This window comes from Phyllobates terribilis, unplaced genomic scaffold (genome assembly GCF_046119375.1).
Source record: "Phyllobates terribilis strain yellow unplaced genomic scaffold, ASM4611937v1 Scaffold_5__5_contigs__length_657084704, whole genome shotgun sequence".
Lineage (NCBI taxonomy): Eukaryota > Metazoa > Chordata > Amphibia > Anura > Dendrobatidae > Phyllobates > Phyllobates terribilis.
Genome location: NW_027362765.1, coordinates 147,427,848 through 147,447,583, shown reverse-complemented (window position 1 = coordinate 147,447,583; position 19,736 = coordinate 147,427,848). Strand labels below are relative to the sequence as shown.

General features: G+C 45.8%; 1 protein-coding gene across 1 annotated transcript in view; it reads right to left on the bottom strand.

The window, feature by feature from the left end:
• The window catches only part of MRC2 (mannose receptor C-type 2), a 135,398-nt gene that overhangs the window by 29,459 nt on the left and 86,203 nt on the right, over positions 1-19,736 (bottom strand). The window contains exons 7-15 of the mRNA XM_073683147.1: positions 16,540-16,731; positions 15,072-15,226; positions 14,299-14,409; positions 10,212-10,327; positions 9,127-9,275; positions 8,489-8,703; positions 7,605-7,747; positions 6,728-6,830; positions 4,769-4,907 (exon numbers count right to left, since the gene is read on the bottom strand). Coding sequence (XP_073539248.1) covers positions 4,769-4,907; positions 6,728-6,830; positions 7,605-7,747; positions 8,489-8,703; positions 9,127-9,275; positions 10,212-10,327; positions 14,299-14,409; positions 15,072-15,226; positions 16,540-16,731 — 1,323 coding nt within the window. The remainder of the gene's footprint in view (positions 1-4,768; positions 4,908-6,727; positions 6,831-7,604; positions 7,748-8,488; positions 8,704-9,126; positions 9,276-10,211; positions 10,328-14,298; positions 14,410-15,071; positions 15,227-16,539; positions 16,732-19,736) is intronic.

Here is a 19,736-nt window from a genome sequence, read left to right as displayed (position 1 = left end):
CGGGAGACCATCTTCCCATAAAAGAGAGGTATCGACCCGTACCCCCTGCACACTACCAACACGCCAAGGGGATGCTTAGGGACATGAAGGAGGCTGGGGTGATCAGGGATAGCTGTAGCCCCTGGGCAGCTCCACTAGTCCTAGTCAAAAAGAAAGACAACACCATGAGGATGTGTGTAGATTACCGGAAAATCAACCGTATCACACACAAGGATGCGTACCCCTTACCAAGGATAGAGGAGTCTTTGGCTGCTTTAAGATCTGCTAACTTCTTCTCTACCTTGGATCTCACTAGTGGGTACTGGCAGGTTCCTGTAGCAGAGGCAGACCGGGAGAAGACCGCATTCACCACCCCGATGGGACTTAGCGAGTTTACCTGCATGCCGTTCGGACTCTGTAACGCACCAGGAACCTTTCAACGATTAATGGAGTGCTGTCTGGGCCACAAAAACTTCGAGACGGTCCTGTTGTACCTGGACGATGTCATCGTATATTCCAAGACTTATGAGGACCACCTGAAACACTTGGTGGAAGTGTTCGAAGCTCTGGCAAACTACGGCCTAAAGGTAAAACCCTCCAAGTGTCACCTCCTAAAACCAAAGGTGCAGTACCTGGGACACGTGGTGAGCGCTGACGGAGTGGCTCCTGACCCTGATAAGATCACCGCAATTAAGGAATGGCCAAGTCCCTCCAGTGTAAAGGAAGTGCGGCAGTTCCTCGGGTTGGTAGGCTATTACCGCAGATTCATCCCCGGTTTCACCAAAAAGGCAGCTCCTATGCAGGACCTCCTGATAGGCCAGTCCCGGAAGGCCAAGAACCAGAAGCCGCCCTTCAAATGGGAGAAGTTAGAAGAAGAGTCCTTCCGCCAGCTGAAGATGGCCCTCACGGGGGATGAAATCCTGGCGTACCCTGATTACAGCCAGCCCTTTATCCTCTACACCGACGCAAGTAACATCGGGCTAGGAGCCGTACTGTCCCAGATCCAGCAGGGGAAAGAACGAGTAATCGCTTACGCCAGTCGAAAACTGCGACCCACCGAAAGAAACCCTGAGAATTACAGCTCATTTAAGCTAGAGTTCCGGGCAGTGGTGTGGGCAGTCACCGAACGCTTTAAGCACTACCTCGCTTCTTCCCGGTTCACCGTGTACACGGATAACAACCCGTTGACACACCTGGACACGGCAAGACTCGGTGCCTTAGAGCAGAGATGGATGGCCCGTCTGTCCAACTACGAGTTCACAATCAAATACCGGGCAGGACGCTCCAATACCAACGCGGACGCCCTGTCCAGGATGCCAAACCTACCGGACGTAGGAGAAGATTCAGAGGGGCTGGAAGAAGTCGAACTCCCCGCGTTCCACCGTCATGGGACTATCCAGTATTCCCATCGGGTAAGGAGTAAGCAAGCCGCTACGTTTAACCCCTTGCCTCACTACAACTGGGAGGAAACGCAAGACAGTGACCCTGCCGTCCGACTGGTGAAGGAGATGCTGACTCGGCCAGAGGCTCGCCTTGACCCAGACGCTCCGGAGGAAGCCAAACAACTGTGGGCTGAGAAGAGTCGACTGTTCCTTTACAAGGGGAAGTTGTGCCGCAGAATGGTTAACTCCCGGACGCATGAACTAATCTGGCAAGTAGTGGTGCCACGAAGAGACGCAGCCATGGTGATGGAGGCATACCACGACGGGGCTGGACACTTCGGATGGAAGAAGCTGGAGTTCCTGCTGCGCGGGCGGTTCCACTGGGTAGGCATGAGGGGAACCATCGAGAGGTGGTGCAGAGACTGTGGCCCGTGCAACCTAAGAAGGAAGGACCGTGCCAGCCAGAAGACCCCCCTTCAGTCCATCGTCACCAAGCAGCCGTTGGAACTGGTAGCCTTGGATCATGTAAAACTGACCCCAAGCAGAAGTGGCTACGTCTACGCGTTAACCATTGTGGATCATTACTCCCGGTTCTTGGTTGTCGTCCCCGTTAAGGACTTAACAGCTCAAACGGCAGCTAGAGCCTTCCAGCAGCACTTCTGCCGTCCACACGGGTACCTGGACCAAGTGCTGACGGATCAGGGACCTGCCTTTGAAACGGAGGTCTTCCAGGAATTCTGCAATCTGTATGGCTGCCGGAAGATAAGGACGACACCCTATCATCCGCAAACTAATGGACTTTGTGAGAAAATGAACCAGGTGGTAATGGATCTTCTGAAAACGTTGCCCCTGGAAGAACGCAGTCTGTGGCCTGAGAAGCTGCCCGACCTGGTGGACCTATACAACTACATCCCTGTAGGTTCCACCAACTGTACCCCGGCTTACCTAATGAGGGCAAGCCCTGGTAAGCTACCTGTTGACCTGGAGATGGGAGTCCTGACACCCGAGGACACTTCACCGGAAGCAGACTGGGACACAGAGAGGCAGCAGCAGTACCGGAAAGTACAGGAGAGCGTGGAGCGAAGTCTCTGTCTCGCTAGGGAAAGACAAGAGAAAACTTACAACCAGTATGCTCCCGCTGTTCCCCTGGTACCCGGAGAGCAGGTCTTGAAGAGGAAGAGACGGCTCCACAAGTTGGACGACCAGTGGGAGAAGGACCCGTACACCGTACTGCCCTCAAACCACGACAACCCGAAGGTTTGTACCATCAGTAAAGACGGAGGGGAAACCACAGCCATTGTATCCCAGGATCACCTGAAGAAGTGTCCCGAACACCTACGGAACCCAGAAGGAGAGCAAGAAGACCCTCGACCCATAGAGGAAAGGGAAGATATGGTTAGTACTGTGCTCGGAGACTTCCCTCGGTCCTGGACTCAAGTCAATGGTGCAGTTGTGGTACCCGTCCTCACGTTCCTCCAACCAGCATCCCAAGTGCCTACGGAGCAGCAGGTAGAGCTGGAAGAGCAGCCGGTCCAGGAGGCAGCAGACTCCACACAAGCAGAACAGGAGGATCAACCCTCTGCTCATAGTGAGCCTGCCGTACCCCTAGTGAGCCAAAGAGCCCGTAAACAGCTGCCCAGTTTACCCTTGACAGCTCCTACACCCTGTAGTTCAGGGCCAGACAGTCAGCTCCGTAGGTCCCCTAGGGCCACTAGAGGCCAGTTACCCGCACGTTGGAGGATTTGAAGTGTTTAAATTGTTTTATTGTGGTCACCTGTCTGTTACTTGTAAATAATTATGTGTTTCTAGTTATTTTTAGGAGTCCTTGGTGGATTTACCGGGAATCCTTGTACAATTGGTTGGAGCGTAACCTAGGGATGGACTAAAGACTGTTAAGGACTCGGGGCAGGACAGACCCCTACCTGGTTACGTCTCCCTGTTTTGGTGAAATGGACACCTTGTTTTTCTTCAAAACTGCACCCGGTTGCGGACACGCCGTAACCATCTTTATGTGTTTTTCTTATTGTATTATAATTGTTTATACCTTGTTATGTTTTTCTAAAAATATGTTTAGTCCCGGAGTACTAAATTTCACTAGGGGGGAATGTGGCACCCCAGGGGTCTGGTTTCCTCAGTAACGGCAATGTTATGTCTGAGAGCAGGTGGGAGGTCTCTTGGTCAGGGATCCTATGCATGCCACACCTCCTGCCCAGTCCTGGGAGGGGAAGAACTTCCCCTATATAAACCTAGGGCTGAGGCAGGGTTAGTGAGTAGAGAAGAAGTAGAGACAGAGAAGAGAAGCAGATATAGGAAAAGAACATCAGGAGCTCTGTGGGAGCAGTGCTATAAGGAGTCAGGGGCTGGCAGCTGCAGAGCTCGCCCTGACTGAGAAGCTATCACCGGACCCGGAGTCCGAGGCTGTGGGGACTAATCTTTACCCAGCAGCAGAAACCGACCGGCAGGGGATTTCAGGTCCTCTGGTCAAGAAACCCGAAGGCACGGTCACACGCGTGGGACCAGCACCGCCGTCGTGGAGCGGACGCCACAAGAAGGCCCCGAGTCACCGGCCATACGGGTGAGCACCACACGGTACACTCAGGGACGTGGACTACTTTTACCCGCCTCTAGCAAGGTAGCCAGAAGAGTACAATTAGTTGGGGAGGCCTACAACTCCGCCTGGCCAGGGGAAATCCCATCTGCTCAAAGACTGACCAGGCCCCGATCGCTAGCCAGTACTCCGGGAGGGTCTATCTTTATCACCAGTAAAGACCCTGAACTACACCGCATCGTCTCTGAGTGATTCCTGCTTCCCCCATCAGCCACGTCGGCTGCCCTGAGGCCATACCCCTCCCGTTGGGGGTGATACTATCACGCTGCACAATCCTACCACCGGCCTCAGCGGTCTGCCCTGCAGCGGCAGCTCCTTCGCTGCATTCAACGGGTGGCGTAGTCGTCCAACATCTACCGCTAATACATCGCCGCTCAGTTTGACTCCCTGGGCACGGATCGGGTCACCGCCACGAGACTACTACCCCCATCTGATCCGGATCCGGGTAAGCTCCCCCGTGCGCGCGATGCCGCGCGAAGCAGCAGGCCCAGGGGCGCGTCACAGACACCACTGGAATGGAGCTGGCACCGGAAGTGAGTATATATGTTGTTATTTTACTAGGAGAACCATAGGGATTGAGAAGGAGTTGTCTGACTAGGGGACAACCCCTTTAAACATCCATATTATGGCAACAGCAATGTTGGTAAGTATTCATGTCAAGTATTGCAGCTTAATTTCATTGAAGTAAATAAGTAAATCAGGTTGCAACACCAGACACAACCTTTAGAGAAATAAAATAATGCATAATTGTATAATAAACATTATAACAAATCTAAATAATTAATTCATAGGACTGTACCTTTCGGAACTTTGCAAATCCAATCTGTTGGCGACTCACATTCGAGGGCCACCCACTGCAGGGATGAAAGGTTTAACACTGCACATCTCCGGATGTCATCATTATCCTGATTGCTGCGGTCGAAGTTGTGGTACACATACTAAAAAGAGAAGCAAACTAGATGACAATATTTGTTGTAATGTTCTCCATTGTCCAGTTTTTGGACTACATCAATATTTATAAGAATGGATCACAGTATGTCATTCACATGTAGTCAAATTCAAGCCTGAGCTGACTGATACATTGCACCCATGCACACCTATCTGTCTCTATGGTAACAGACTACAAACCAACCCTGTGTAGTCTGATCATTAAGCTACTTTTCCCATTTGTCTACTACATCTTGCAAACCTAAATTCAATAGTTTTTCAAGTCATAAGGGATGTTTTGAAGAGAGTGTGGCTGTGAAACCACAGATTGTAGTCAGAGAAACTTAACACTGCATAGAAGCTGTACATACAATATGGAAATGTTATTGAAGATGCAAAATTGTAGGAAAATATTAACAAATACAAGTTGATTCATTTTTTTATTTTTCAAAAATAGTCACTTTATGTCATAAAGGTGTTGTCCCTGCTTGTATAATTACAGCTTGGTTAACCTTATTAACGACCAAGTGCTGAAAATTTATGGCATTTGGTCCTTGGTTTTAACACCTCTACATTGTAAATTTAGGGTTTAGAGTTAAAGATCCTGCAATCTAGCAGTGTCAGGTCCAGTCCCCGGCTGTCAAACACATCCGCGAAACACTAGGGAGAAGATAGAATCAGTTTATCATCGCTTGTGTCTCCTTATTTGCCGGCTACATGGTGTTCAATGAGCACTATGCAGCGAAGAAAAGCATCAGCACTGCGGATCATTCTATAGGACCTAACGATCACATAATTGCAGGGTCTCTGCTCAGCAACCCAGATAAAGTCTGCCAGTGACTTCTACAGTGGTGTAAAAAATGTTTGTCCCCTTCCTGATTTCTTACTCTTTTGCATGTTTGTCACACTTAAATGTAGGACAATGATCCAAAACACATCAGCAAGGCCACATCAGAATGGTTTAAGAAAAATAAAATTAAGACTTTGGAGTGGCCTAGTCAAAGTCCTGCCCTTAATCCGATTGAGATGCTGTGGCATGACCTTAAAATGGCGGTTCATGCTCAGAAACCCTCCAATGTGGCAGAATTACAACAATTTTGCAAAGCTGAGTGGGACAAAATTCCTCCAGAAGGTTGTCAAAGACTCATTGGCAGTTATCGCAAATGTTTGATTTCAGTCGTTACTGCTAAGGATGGCCCAACCAGTTATTAGTTTAGGGGACAATCACTTTTTCACACAGAGCCCTGTAGGTTTGAATTTATTTTTCCCTTAATAATAAAGAACTTCATTTAAAACCTGGATTCTGTGTTTACTTCTGTTATCTTTGTCTAATATTTAAATTTGTTTTGTGATCTGAAACATTTAAGTGTGACAAACATGCAAAAGAATAAGAAATCAGGAAGAGGGCAAACACTTTTTTACACCACTGTAGCACTGTTGTGGACTGTTGTCCCCTGTAACTAAGGTTTCTATGGATGCCCCAGTTACAGTTAAAAAATGAGCAATAAAGTAAAAAAACTGATCCCCAGAGATATTTTATAATCCCTTGAGGACAAATTACGGTATGTTAAAAATATATATATAAATTACACAGTATGGTAATTTATATGTACTCCAAAACAGTGCTAAAAAAATAAAAGAAAGCCTCATGCAGCCACGTTAATGAAAAAATAAAAAAGTTATGGCTACTGAAAAAGGGAGATGCAAAAACGAAAAAAAAAAAATGGTAGATCATTAAGGGTTATTCAGATCTGGTAACATTAACTGCAGAAAATGTTTCTTTCAAATTAATAGTTACATTTTCTTAATGGACTGAAAAATTTTAACTTACCCCTTGTCCATCACTCCAAACCCAACTTTGGTCACCACTGGGATCTCCTCGGTAAAGGCCAATCCAAAATAAGTGTTGTTCATGGGCTTCAGGATCTGATTCACTGAGAGAGACATCGTAAAGCAAATATTCAAAAATCTTTAGAATACCAGGATCTCAAAATGAAAGTGGTCCTCCCAAGAGGAGACCACCAAGTTTAAAGATAGCCCCACTGCAATCAGTTATCATTGCCAGAAGTAGTTATGGGCAGCCACACATCTAACATATAGTATCGGGCTCTGTTCACAGTAATGTCATGGGTCGAATTTTCATAAGAGAAAATATGATGATTCAGAAATGATCCAATTTGTAATGGGTCCAAACAGATCAGATCGACTTATAATGAGTCTGTCAGTTGTCTGTCTGATAGAATAGCCCGGCAGTATCAGTCATGGCCATAAAAAAGCAATGAAAGAATTGTAGAAAATGCACATGTGAACTGAGAAATAAACAAGGACCATTCCAATGATTGGTAAATTATGTTATCCATGATCACATTCTCCACATTAGGGTCCTTTTTTGTAGAAGCACCCGTGCTCCGTCGAAAAAGAAAAAAAGGAGGATACAGAGTGGAGGACCTCCCCTATGATATCCATGAGTCACAACACGGGTTGCACATTTCGGAGAACCTGAAAGTCCTCAATTTTTATTTGTACAAGCCAGTATCTGAAAATAGGAAACCAAGGCTTCAGATTGCTGGTTTTTTTCCCTCTTATTGCTTATAGGAGTAATAGCAATATGGGAAATTCACTTACATTTTAAAGACGTGTAGGAATAGAGTATAGGACAAGGCGGAAAATAGAGTTTCTGGCCAGTCAGATATACAGATACCACTTACCCAAAGATTTTACTTAGTATTTGAGCGACATGCTGCTCCTCAGCAACACTGGAGATACTAAGCAACTGAGCCCCGATTTCTCGACAGGATTGTTGAGCTGAGCCCCAAGTCTTTTTATCCTTGGCATTCTCTGAATGAAATACCTAGTTGGGAAATCAGAGGCCCATCATTAGCAACGACTACAAGTAAATTGTGATTGCGTGATAGACCTTAATAGTGAAGGGGTAGCTAAAGAGAAAGCAATTAGACCTTAGTGTCCATAGGCTCCTCTGGCTATGGCAGCATTCACACTTCTATGTGTCACAATCCAAGTACAGACTGCTGTGGGTCTACTGACCAGACCTTGAAAGGTCTCATGTATGTCTACGAGTCTGTCAAGTTTGGGTCGGGACCAGTGGGGTAACTTGAAGCTTGTGGTCCCCAATGCAAAATTGAAAACAGGGCCCCTAAATATTAAGGGTCTATAATAGTATTTGTGTTCTCACATGGACCACAGGGACAGTTTGGGCCGGTTAGGATCCAGGGCCCAAGTGCGACTGTAACCCCTACACCTATTATAGTGACACCTCTGGTCAGGACACTCGTGGTCAATCCGTGCATCATGGTTTGTGCTCGGACCATTACATACGGATGTGTGAATACAGCTTTATAGAAAGACATCAGAATTATAAGTCACGCGTAGTAAGTGGAGGCCCAAATACTTTTCTGCCTGTCATCTGATTATTTTCTGATTCACCTCAGGAGTATTATGTAGCAGGGCCTAGTAAGGTTGACAGAACAGGACCCCTGTAGAATCCTGTTTCGGGCGTCTGACTCGAAACTGGTCTTCATCAAGGTAAATTTAGTCGTTCCAGTGTTTTGTGAGAACCTCCTCCCGGGCTCACCTTGTAGCAATGCCTTAGCGTAGGGGAAGAGCTCCAGTCATCAGGACAACTTCCATTAACACTGGGCGTTGGCCGAGCTGCGGGTAACAGAGGGACCATTGGTAGCAGAGTCTGCATACAGATGTACTTTGATCTGAACGAATCGCAGTCCTTTACCTCCCACAAACCAAGGGATCTTCCAGTAGCCAACACTACACATCCCCCTTTATCGTAACCTGATGGAAGAAAACACTATGAAGAAAAAGTGTGTGGAGCACTATAAAAACAAATTAGTGGTGGCAGTGGGTAGATTATTACTTGTGCTAAATCTTCCCAGTCATTAGAGATGAGCAATCAAATTAGAAGGAACCTGGTCAGTATTCCACTGGACAGGAGCCCTACAAACCACATGTTACCTGATGGCATCCACGGCTCTTCTTCTGAGTAGTCAGCCTCGTGCAACTAAGTGTGTGTGTCACGCCGCAACAATGATAATAAAAAGAGGAGCTGTGGATCCCATCAGGTAGGAGGTGGCTCGTAGGCCTCTTGTCAGGGGCCATGGCATACTGACCTGGCCACTGGACCAGAATCTTGCAAACTTATTGGCTCATCTCTACCACTTGAGAATGTATAGGATTCCTCATTATCTTTTTACTTACCAGGTTCACCTCTGTTCCAGTGAGTATAAGTCACTTCTTCCCCATTATACCAGCGAAAAATCCCAGTACGATTTATATCCTGCAGAGCTGTCCAGTAATAGCTTCCTTCAGACTCATAAAGAAGGCTATTAACAAAGGCCTGGTCAAACCTATGTAAGTGGAAAGGAGGATTAGATATACTGAAGACATAGATCTACAAAAACTCATTATGGTATGTGCACACAGGGAGAAGAGACAGCAGATTTTCCATCTTGATTTTCCAGGTAGAAATTACTTTATGTGGATAAGATTTAGCAAAATGTCAACCACGCTTTGCAGGAAAAATCTTCTGCATAAATCGACCAGTGGTGTGGATTTCCAATCCATATAATGTACATTTTTGCTGTGGATTGTGGCTTCCGATTTAAAAGGTTAGGCCGTAGCCTCACTATCAGTATTTGGCCAGTATTCGGTCAGTATTTTTTCTCATTAGTGGGAGCCAAAACCAGGCGAGGAACAACCAAAGAGAAAAGGTATAATAGAAACAAGTCACCAATTCTGCATTTATCACCCACTCCAGGTTTTGGCTCCCACTTCTGAGAAAAAATACTGACCAAATACTGATAGTGGGGCCGTGGCCTGGTTCTTAACATAGGAGCGCACCGTTCCTCTGCCTCTCGAAGGCGTGCGCTCCAGAATTGTGCATTCTTCGAGGCTGGAAGTGGCGGTAGCTTTGCCTCTGCAGCATTGCAGTAGTTCGGTGTCAATGAAAACTAGAGCAAAGAGCTTGCAAGAGCAGCACTCCTTACTACGGAAACCTTCCACCATTGATAGACTGCAGAGGTGGCCAGTAACCTAGGCTACTAGCAGAAAACTATGAAACTAAAAATGTCTCTGTTTTTGAGAACAGAGATGATTTTTTTTAATAAGAGATAAATTGCAATTTTAACAATTTAAGGTGTTGAGAAAACCCCTTTAACCTTTAACAATGTAAAAGGTGGCAGTTGTAGCATTGCCGTAATAACTTCTGCGAGGGAAATCAGAGGTGGATAAGTCCTGTGTGCACGTAGCTTTAGTATCCTGCAACTTTATGACATAAATCCCACCTGTTCTGGATAATCAGCAGTCTAGAGGCTCGGCCAGAACAAGATTTAATCGCCTCATTGTACGTCACTTGTTCATCGCTGAGCCAGAAACAAGATGGAATGTGCCAGCTCCAGCCCTAAAGAAGGAAGGACATGTTGTAAATCACATAGATCACTATTCCAAATATATGGAAACACTCACCAATATATAAGTTCAAGTATTTTACCATCATACAAAGTCATGCCTGCAAAGCTCATATTTACTATTGGATTACCTACTGCAGAACATACACTTTAATTAAAGGGGTTGTCGGTCCTTGCGATATTGATGACCTCTCCTGAGGAGAAGTCATCAATAACAGATCGGTGAAGGTCCAACACCAGACCCCCCCACCTGATTAGTAGTTTGAAGCGCCAGTCAGATATAAAGAGTGAAAGAAGTCAGAATAGCACGTCTCCATATTGAACTGATTAGGAGCTGAGCTGCAGATTGCACTATATACGGACAGATAATCGTTTAAAGGGGTTGTCCACTACTTTATATGATCCCTCAATGTATTCCCCCAGGGCCCATAAGTGTTTCTCTAAATACCTTGTGGTGCCTTTTCGGCCTGTGAGAGGAGCTATCGCTGGCCGCTCACGTTCACAGGCAGCACGTGACCCCCCCGGCTGCAGCCGGCTCCAACATCCGCTGACGTCACATCAAGTTCCGGCGGCAGCAGGGGGTACTCACTTATGCATTTCACGGTGGATGCTGGGTTGTGGGCGGGGTTACCCCACGCGTCACACCTGGCATCCACCGCGCGTTCTCCCTCTCCTCATTCATTGGGAAAACGCGGTGTGGATGCTGGGTGTGACGCACGGGGTAACTCCGCCCACAGCCCATGGTCCACCGCGGGCAGCGCATCACTGATGTCACACCTCACTTGACATGACATCAGTGACGGGTCACGTGATGCCTCTGAGCGACCACCGATAGCGCTGCTCAGAGGCAGAAAAGGCACCCAAGGTATTTACAAAAACACTTCTGGGCCCCGGGGGGATACATTGGGGGGTTCATATAAAGTAGTGGACAACTTCTTTAAGCAATGAACGACGTGGTCGTAACTTAAGACGAGAAAATAACGTCAGACAAGTGTTTATACAGGACGAGAATGGAGAATTAAATGGTTGAATAGGGATCGGTACAACGTAACATCAGACATCGTAAGCTGTGTTCCCACAGACAGGTATTATAATCTGGACTGTATTTGTGTCGAACGTTCAAATCCCATAGGTGACACTAATTTTCTCTAATACATGAATTTATAAAATATTGTACAAACATTCCCACTGATTCTGTACAAAGAAAATGGAATAGAATTAGCAAAAAAAAAGTGTTCGATAATCAATTTAACGAATTTATATGAACAGTAGCATCTACAATAATAAAGATGAACAATATGACACTAATATGTGCTCGTTTCAATACTCCAACTGCTACCGAATATTTGCCGCAGAACACGATCAACCATTCACATAAAGTCAAACCAATTTTGGTTTTGGATTTCTACTTCTCCTTTTTACCGATGTAATTGTTGAATGAGAGAAGAATCTCCATTTCCATTACACAATTTTGAAAAGATGAATGAGAATTTTATCGCTTGCCTAATGGATTTCATGGACGATGAAGGAATGTTTTTGGACACATTGTTCAGTCGCTCAACTGACTCACATTACACAATTATTGGGAATGATGGGTTGTTAATAGTGATGATCGGATCATTTGGGATATGAATTCGCTGGCCTCGCCATATTTTCCCCAAAAGTTTGATTCGCAACGAATATTTGTCACAAATTGAATGTTCCTTATTGTGCCCTGGGGTTCAGAGAGAAATAACATAATAAATGTAAGAAGTTAAAGGAGTTTTCCCACAAACAATAGTTGATTTTAATCTATAGATCTTGGAATAATAATAATTTCCACAATTGGATGTGTTTAAATAAAATGTTCCTGTGCTGAGATAATCTTATAAGGCTATGTGCCCACGTTGCGGAACTGAAGCATATTTTTTACGCTTCTCCCTGGCGGGAAAATCGCATGCGGATTTTACATGCGGTTTTCCCGCCAGGTAGAAGCGTTTGTGAGGCGTCTTTGCAGCGTCTTTGCATGCATTTCCGCATGCGGGTTATCAAGCACTTCTCCAAGTGATTTAAGCATGCAACCGGCATGAATTTATATAGTGTGACCAAGTAATAGTTAAAAAAAAAGAATCAGAATTGTAAAAAATAAAAAAATAAAGTTTATACTTACCTTCCGATGCATTCTCTGCCCCGTCCGGAGTCTTGAGCGGCTCACGCTGTTGTGTGCAGGACCTGCGGTTAAGTCATTGAGTCATGTGATGGGTCACATGACTCAATGACGTGGCAGGTCCTTCACACAACAGCGCGACGGAGGGAAAACATCAGAAGATAAGTATAAACTTTATTTTATTCTTTTTTTTACAGGTTCTTTGGTACCCAGGTCTGGATGAGAGTCTTCTCTCCTCCAGACTTGGGTACCATCCGCACATTGATTCCGCTGCGCTTCCGCAAAATTAATGAACATGCTGCGGATTTTTGACCGCAGCATATATGCTGCGGAAAAATCCGCAGCATGGGCATTGACATTGCGGAATGCCATTGGGGACCATGGGGTGCGGATATACATGCGTTTTACAAGCGTTTATGCTGCGGAAATTCCGCAGCATATACGCTTGTAATACGCAACGTGGGCACGCAGCCTAAATATGCCCCTGCTGTGTACTGTGTAATGGCTGTGTCTGACCGTACAGGAACAGGGTCTGATCATACCACATCTCCTGGGCAGGGGAGGAAGCAAAAGAGTATACAGAAAGGACAGCATGGGATCACAGGTGATTCTTTTTTGTGAGATAAAACATTTCACTGCCTGTACAATGTATTACTTCAAAGAAAGAATCAACCGCAATCCCCTGATGAAATGTCTATATACTCTTTTGCTTCCTCCCCTGCCCAGGAGATGTGGTATGATCAGACCCTGTTCCTGTACGGTCAGACACAGCCATTACACAGTACACAGCAGGGGCACATTTATAAGATTATCTCAGCACAGGAACATTTTACATAAATACATCCAATTGTGGAACTTATTATTATTTCAAGATCTATTGATTAAAATGAACTTTAGTTCGTGGGAAAACCCCTTAAAAAAAACTATAAACCTCACCACATCGCTCATCTCTCAACTATAGGCCAGGACTTCCGGCCCAGTCACTGTGCGTTGTAAAGTCATGGAGCATGTTGTGACGTCATGATGTCGAACCTTACGATGCGCAGTGACCCCTGAGGCCTGGTCGCAGCTGGCCTATAGTGAAAAACTGGATATACAGCACATGACGGCAGAAAGAAGAAGACTGGAAGGTCGACAGGAAGGCTGCAGTTGGGTATCCGGAAAGGTGAGCGGTGAGGTATAAGGTTTTTTTTTATTTTGTTTTTTTTCTTTACTATTTGTCGAGTTTATACGGATCGCCAAAATGCTGGCCAGGAAATTTTTTTTTGTGCAATCCTCGCAAATTGAATTGAAATGGAACAGTGGATTTCAGGAAAAAACTCAAACCCGATCCTCCTCTCATCCATCCGCTCAGTCGTTAATATTAGAATTCAAAGGTTTACGGACCAGTGTATGGACATCCTGGAATTGTGATGTGAAGAAGACAAGATGCAACAACTATTCCGCTCTGAAGTGGTGGGCTGCACAAGCCGAGGCCCCTGTCCTCAGAGAACCGGGCCAAGGGCTGTGAGCTGGACTTATACGCTCTCTTGTAAGTGGATGAGAATAATAGCAGGAGTGGAGGAGTAACTGCACGTTCTTGGTTTTAGAAGATGATGTTCACCAGGTTTCCACATGTGGCGATGTGTGATTACAGCCACAATAGTTTTCAAATAGCTGGCAGCGAGGAAAAATGGCTTATTCCTGGTTATTTGGGGGATGTGTGATTCATCTGAAGTGAATCTTACTACGAGCCTACAAGATTTATTTTGATCTGCCAGTGAACAATGCATACAATTTACTGTAGAGCCTGGAACACCTTTCTATAATAATAAATACCTTTTGGCAGGGTCCATGGTGGTCCTCAGTGGTCCCCTGTGTCGGTTGTCCAGGCTTCTTGCAGATAAACGGCCTGGTCTGATTACATGGGCTGTCATTCCATTTACCCTCCTGTTAGAAAAATATTCAAGATCAGCAGTCTGTGCATACTATTTGAGAACCAGTGAAATATTGATTTTGGCCTCTATTCCGGCCCCCTGAGAATAACGTAACTGTAGAGCGCCCCTAGTGGTCGTGTAACAAGGAACTTGCCAAGTGGAAAGTTGTCTGCGTGTACCGAGCAAACTCCTGATATTTTTTTTATAACTTTTTTGCCCTACCACAAGTATTTACTATTGTTGTAGAGAAAGAAAAAAAATACTTCACAGTTCTTTTTTTTTGTTAAAAAATAAATTACACACTCCGGTCAGAGAGGCCAAATTTCATAAAACTGCTGATATGGTAAAAAGGGTTGTACAACATGGAGGCTTTCTATTAAAAACACTGCCACAACTTGGTTGTATGTGGTATTGCAGCTCAGACTTATCTTCTATAGAGCTAAGCTGCAATACCAGACATAACCAACGGATAAGTGTGGTGCTATTTCAATGAAATAGCGGTTATGTTATTTTTTTCCTACAACCCCTTTAGGCTCAGATATTTCTTTAGATCATCCCTTTTTAGGGAGAAACAAACTATTTCCATTCAAATACAATGGTTTGGATTTTGCATTAATAAGAACTCTGGGAAAAGACAATCTTGTTTTCTCTATAAAATATAAATCCTTTTCTCACCGGTCCCCAGATAGTTACACAGTCCTCCATGCTATCCCGGAAGTTGTTGGGCTCAAAGGGATGCCATGATGTAAAAGTGACAGCACTGTCATCTGACCACTCAAAATTCATCTGGTGCTTGATATCATTCAGTCCGATCCACAGCTCTTCTACATCTGAAGGCAAAAATATGCTATTATCCCGGGATAAATTCTGATCTGTGCCCTTTTTGGGGGTTTAAAGGGTTGTCTTGTCAGGGAGACCATTACCCATGTGCCCTGTTAACCACATAGATGGACTAAAGGGGCATCTCCACCCGGAATCCAAATTTATGAGCCAGAGCTGATGAAAATCAGTGGCTTTTGCTCTCATGGACTCGAGTCATTCATGTAGTACATCGATGGCTATTAGGGCAAGTGCATACGGTCGTAGATTCTTTCATCCGAGAGAATCTTGTCGATTATGCAAAAGACACTCTGATCAAACTCTCATCAGAGTTTGATCTGAGTGTCAGCATAGTGGGAACCGATTGTCTCAGAAGAGGAGAAGATCGAGTTAAAAAATGTCTCCATCTTCAACATTCTGTCAGTCCGTGGAAATCGGACTGCACTCAGATGTCATCCGAGTGCAGTCCGATAGTTTCCACGGACTCATTGACTTGCATGGCCGAGTGTGATCCGAACACCAAATCAAACTCGGGCAGGCAGCTATTTTTCGGCTAGGTCCGAGGAAAAAAAATCGGATATGTGCACGGCCTGATTGAATATCGTTGGTCTGAGTGCAATCGATGTTTTGTCAGACCGAAAATAAGGTCGTCTGCATGAGCCCTTAATCTGAATGACCTCCATCTCATGCTACACCTTCTTTGCACCTGCTATTGCTACTATAATGCAAAACCGGTTAACTGTTTCCCTTGGAATCTACTGTTTATCATGGGTCATCAATGGCTCTCATTTAAAGGGGTTGTCCACATTTTCTGGCCAATTTTTTTAAACACTTAAATGCATGCATTTGAGGCTAAAAAAAAAATCATTTTTGCAATTGGGTTTCATTAAAAATTGTGCAGCGTTTGCATTTACAGGGTCTTGTTTCTCTGCATATTCAATACTAATATGGTCTGTGGTCATAAATCAGCTGAGGGGAGCTCAGAAAAAGAGAAAAAAAGAGTTACCGACTTTCCTTAAGACCACCATTATAGGCCGACTGAAGAATTCTTAGTTAACTCATTCTACAGCAAGAAATAGACAGTACAGCACAGAGGCTACAGAAGGTAAATTTTTAATTGAAACCCAATTGCAAAAAATTATTTTTAGCCCCAATTACATGCATTTAAGAAAAAATGTCCGAAAGGGCGAACAACCCCTTTAAGACAACCAATTTTAAAATGTGAAATTCCCTTTTAAGAATGGAGAACGCCACAATGGAAACACATTAGGTTATTATCACAGACTAGATATTGCCGTTAGGGTTTATCTTCCAGATACTTTACCTTGTTTTATCTGCTTGGTGACGAACTCCAGCTCCAGGAGGCTGTGGACGCTGGCGAGGTTGCCCTCACTCCGCACACATGTCTTTTTTGCTTCCTGCCAGCTCTTTTTCTCATTACTTAGACGGTAGCAGTTTGTGCCATAACTCTGCCATCCAGGATCACACTTTACAACATCTGGCTCCACCACGGGCTCTGCAGCAAGAAGAAAAGCAGTTTATCAAGGCTGACAAGTATCACTAATACAAGCTTAGCGCCAAGGTAACTTTACTGGCCTAGAATAAAATGTTATTGCCGTTGTTACTTCGGATCTTTAAACAAGGTAAAATATAATATAGACTGAGAAATCTGATGTCTCTTGTCTACTGGACCATTGTAGTGACTTCTCAATCAACCTGCAAGGCGCTTCATGCACATTCATAGGACCAACAAATGTTCTAAGACTTAACTCCGGCAGTGCTGACATTATATGAACAAAAGTATTGTGCCTCCTCCACATTACACCTACAGGAGCTTTTATGATGTCCCATTCTACATTTATTTTGCTTAATTATAAACCGCCATCATATTCCACAGCGCTTTACAGACATCGTCATCATTGTCCCCATTGGGGCTCACAATCTAAATTCCTTAAGAGAATGTCTTGCGAGTGTGTAGATGAAACCCAAGCCAACACAGGAAGAACATACAAGCTCCTTGCAGATGTTGTCCTAGGTGGGATTTGAACCCAGGACTTTCTACAAGATTTTGGAGGTGCTTGTGGGAATTTTTGCCCATTCATCCAGAAGAGCAATAGTGAGGTCAGACACTGATGTAGGCCAAGAGGGCCGGGCTCACAATCTCTGCTGGATGGAATTGAGGTCATGGCTGTGTGCAGCCAGTCATGATTTTCCACATCAAACTTGCCTTCATGGACTTTGCTTTGTGCACTGGGGCCTAGACATGGGTAAGAGAAAATGGCCTTCCCCAAACTGTTCCCACAAAGCTGGAAAAACACAATTGTCCAAAATGTCTTGTATACTGAAGCATAACGATTTCTCTTCACTGGAACGAAGTGGCTTAGACTGACCTCTGAAAAACAGCCCCATAGCATTATCATTCCGTCACCAAACGATACAGCCGGCACAATGCAGTCAGGCAGGTAACGTTCTCCTGGCATTAACCAAACCTGAACTCATCCATCAGATGCCAAATATACACCGCTCAAAAAAATAAAGGGAACACTCAAATAACACATCCTAGATCTGAATGAATGAAATATTCTCATTGAATACTTTGTTCTGTACAAAGTTGAATGTGCTGACAACAAAATCACACAAAAATCATCAATGGAAATCAAATTTATTAACCAATGGAGGCCTGGATTTGGAGTCACCCACAAAATTAAAGTGGAAAAACACACTACAGGCTGATCCAACATTGATGTAATGTCCTTAAAACAAGTCAAAATAATCCTCAGTATTGTGTGTGGCCTCCACGTGCCTGTATGACCTCCCTACAATGCCTGGGCATGCTCCTAATGAGGTTGCAGATGGTCTCCTGTGGGATCTCCTCCCAGACCTGGACTAAAGGATCCACCAACTCCTGGACAGTCTGTGGTGCAACGTGACGTTGGTGGATGGAGTGAGACATGATGTCCCAGATGTGCTCAATCGCATTTGTAACGCCTCTTCTTGGAAGCCCTTTTCTTTACCCTGGGAGATGGGGGACTCGGAGTCGGGTCCTAGGATGGAGAGATGGGGTGCAGCCGTGGCCCGGTCCCGCTCCGTGCTCAGGGCCGTCACAATTTAAAAAGGATGGTATGGGCTTATCCGGGTTGAGTGGCTGGTTACGACTACGCCACCTGTGGCGCCTGGTGAAGGCCACCAGCGCTGCTGCAGTCCGCTGAGGCCTGGTGTTAAAGCAGCCGACGTTGTTACTACTCCCCACAGGCGGAGCAGGGCCTCAGGGCAGAGGGACAGGACGGAGGGGGTAGTAGTCCAGGAGGTCTGGTACTGCGTAGTGCGGTGTAGTGCAGAATAAAGAGCTTGGAGGCCATAGGGGTGAACTTCCAAGGCTTTACTCACATTAGAGATGGCAGAAGGAAGGCGACTCCCTGCTCCCCGTGGAGTTCTGGGGTCACCAGGAACGGGGGGTTCGACACCCTCCGAGTAAGTCCAGTGTTAGATCAGGACCCTGCACCAGAGTGTTCCTAGACTTCAGACCAGGTCCTTTCCTGTCTGTGTGTGTGTAGATAGGCCGGGTCTCCCTCTGAACTTCTCTCAGAAAAAGGGCATGGGTGGCAGGTCCGCTCCTTCCGATGCCCGGTGGGATCCTCAGGGCCTACCGGGCTTTCCCGACCAGGACGTGGAGTAACAAGGTCGGGTGTCGGGGGCCGGTACCCCTCTTGCAGCCGGACTCCCTCTGAATATATCAGGTTGGCGAGGACAGGTGGCGTATACCGCTCCGTCTGCTTCCTCCCTGGGATCTATTTGCTGTGGAGCTACACTCTTAAGCTCCGGGCCTTCTTGGTCATGGTCCTTGACGGGGCTGAGACATACATTATCTGCAGCCTGCCCCTCGACCCAAGGCCGGGGTACGAGGGCATTGTCTCCCTCCGCTGCAGGTCCACACTGGATCCACGTTCAGCGTGGGAGATCACAATACAAGACAATCAAAAGAACCAAGAACAAAAATGGCTTTTTATTAAATATGAAATTTAAAGTGTCACTAAAATGTGAGTCCTCCACTCTCACCCACTAAATGGTTCCCCTAGCTCTTGGTTCCCCAGTCTCGCGAGCACCAGGAGGGGCAGCACCTAGTGCATTCTAGCCCCCTCTGGTGGGAGAAGTGTGGTGTTGGATGTGGAGGTGGGGTCCTGACCATACACTGTTCTTACCTCAGAGGAGGAACACTACACTCCATTAGAGAAGTGCAGCATCCCTGTGGCGGTCGAACCCTCAGGGGCGCCACACATTCAGGTCTGGGCAACGGGAGGGCCAGTCCATAGCTTCAATGCCTTCATCTTGCAGGAACTGCTGAGACACTCCAGCCACATGAGGTCAGCCATTGTCCTGCATTAGGATGAACCCAGGGCCAACCGCACCAGCATATGGTCTCACAAGGGGTCTGAGGATCTCATCTCGGGAACCTAATGGCAGTCAGGCTACCTCTGGCGAGCACATGGAGGGCTGTGCGGCCCTCCAAAGAAATGCCACCCC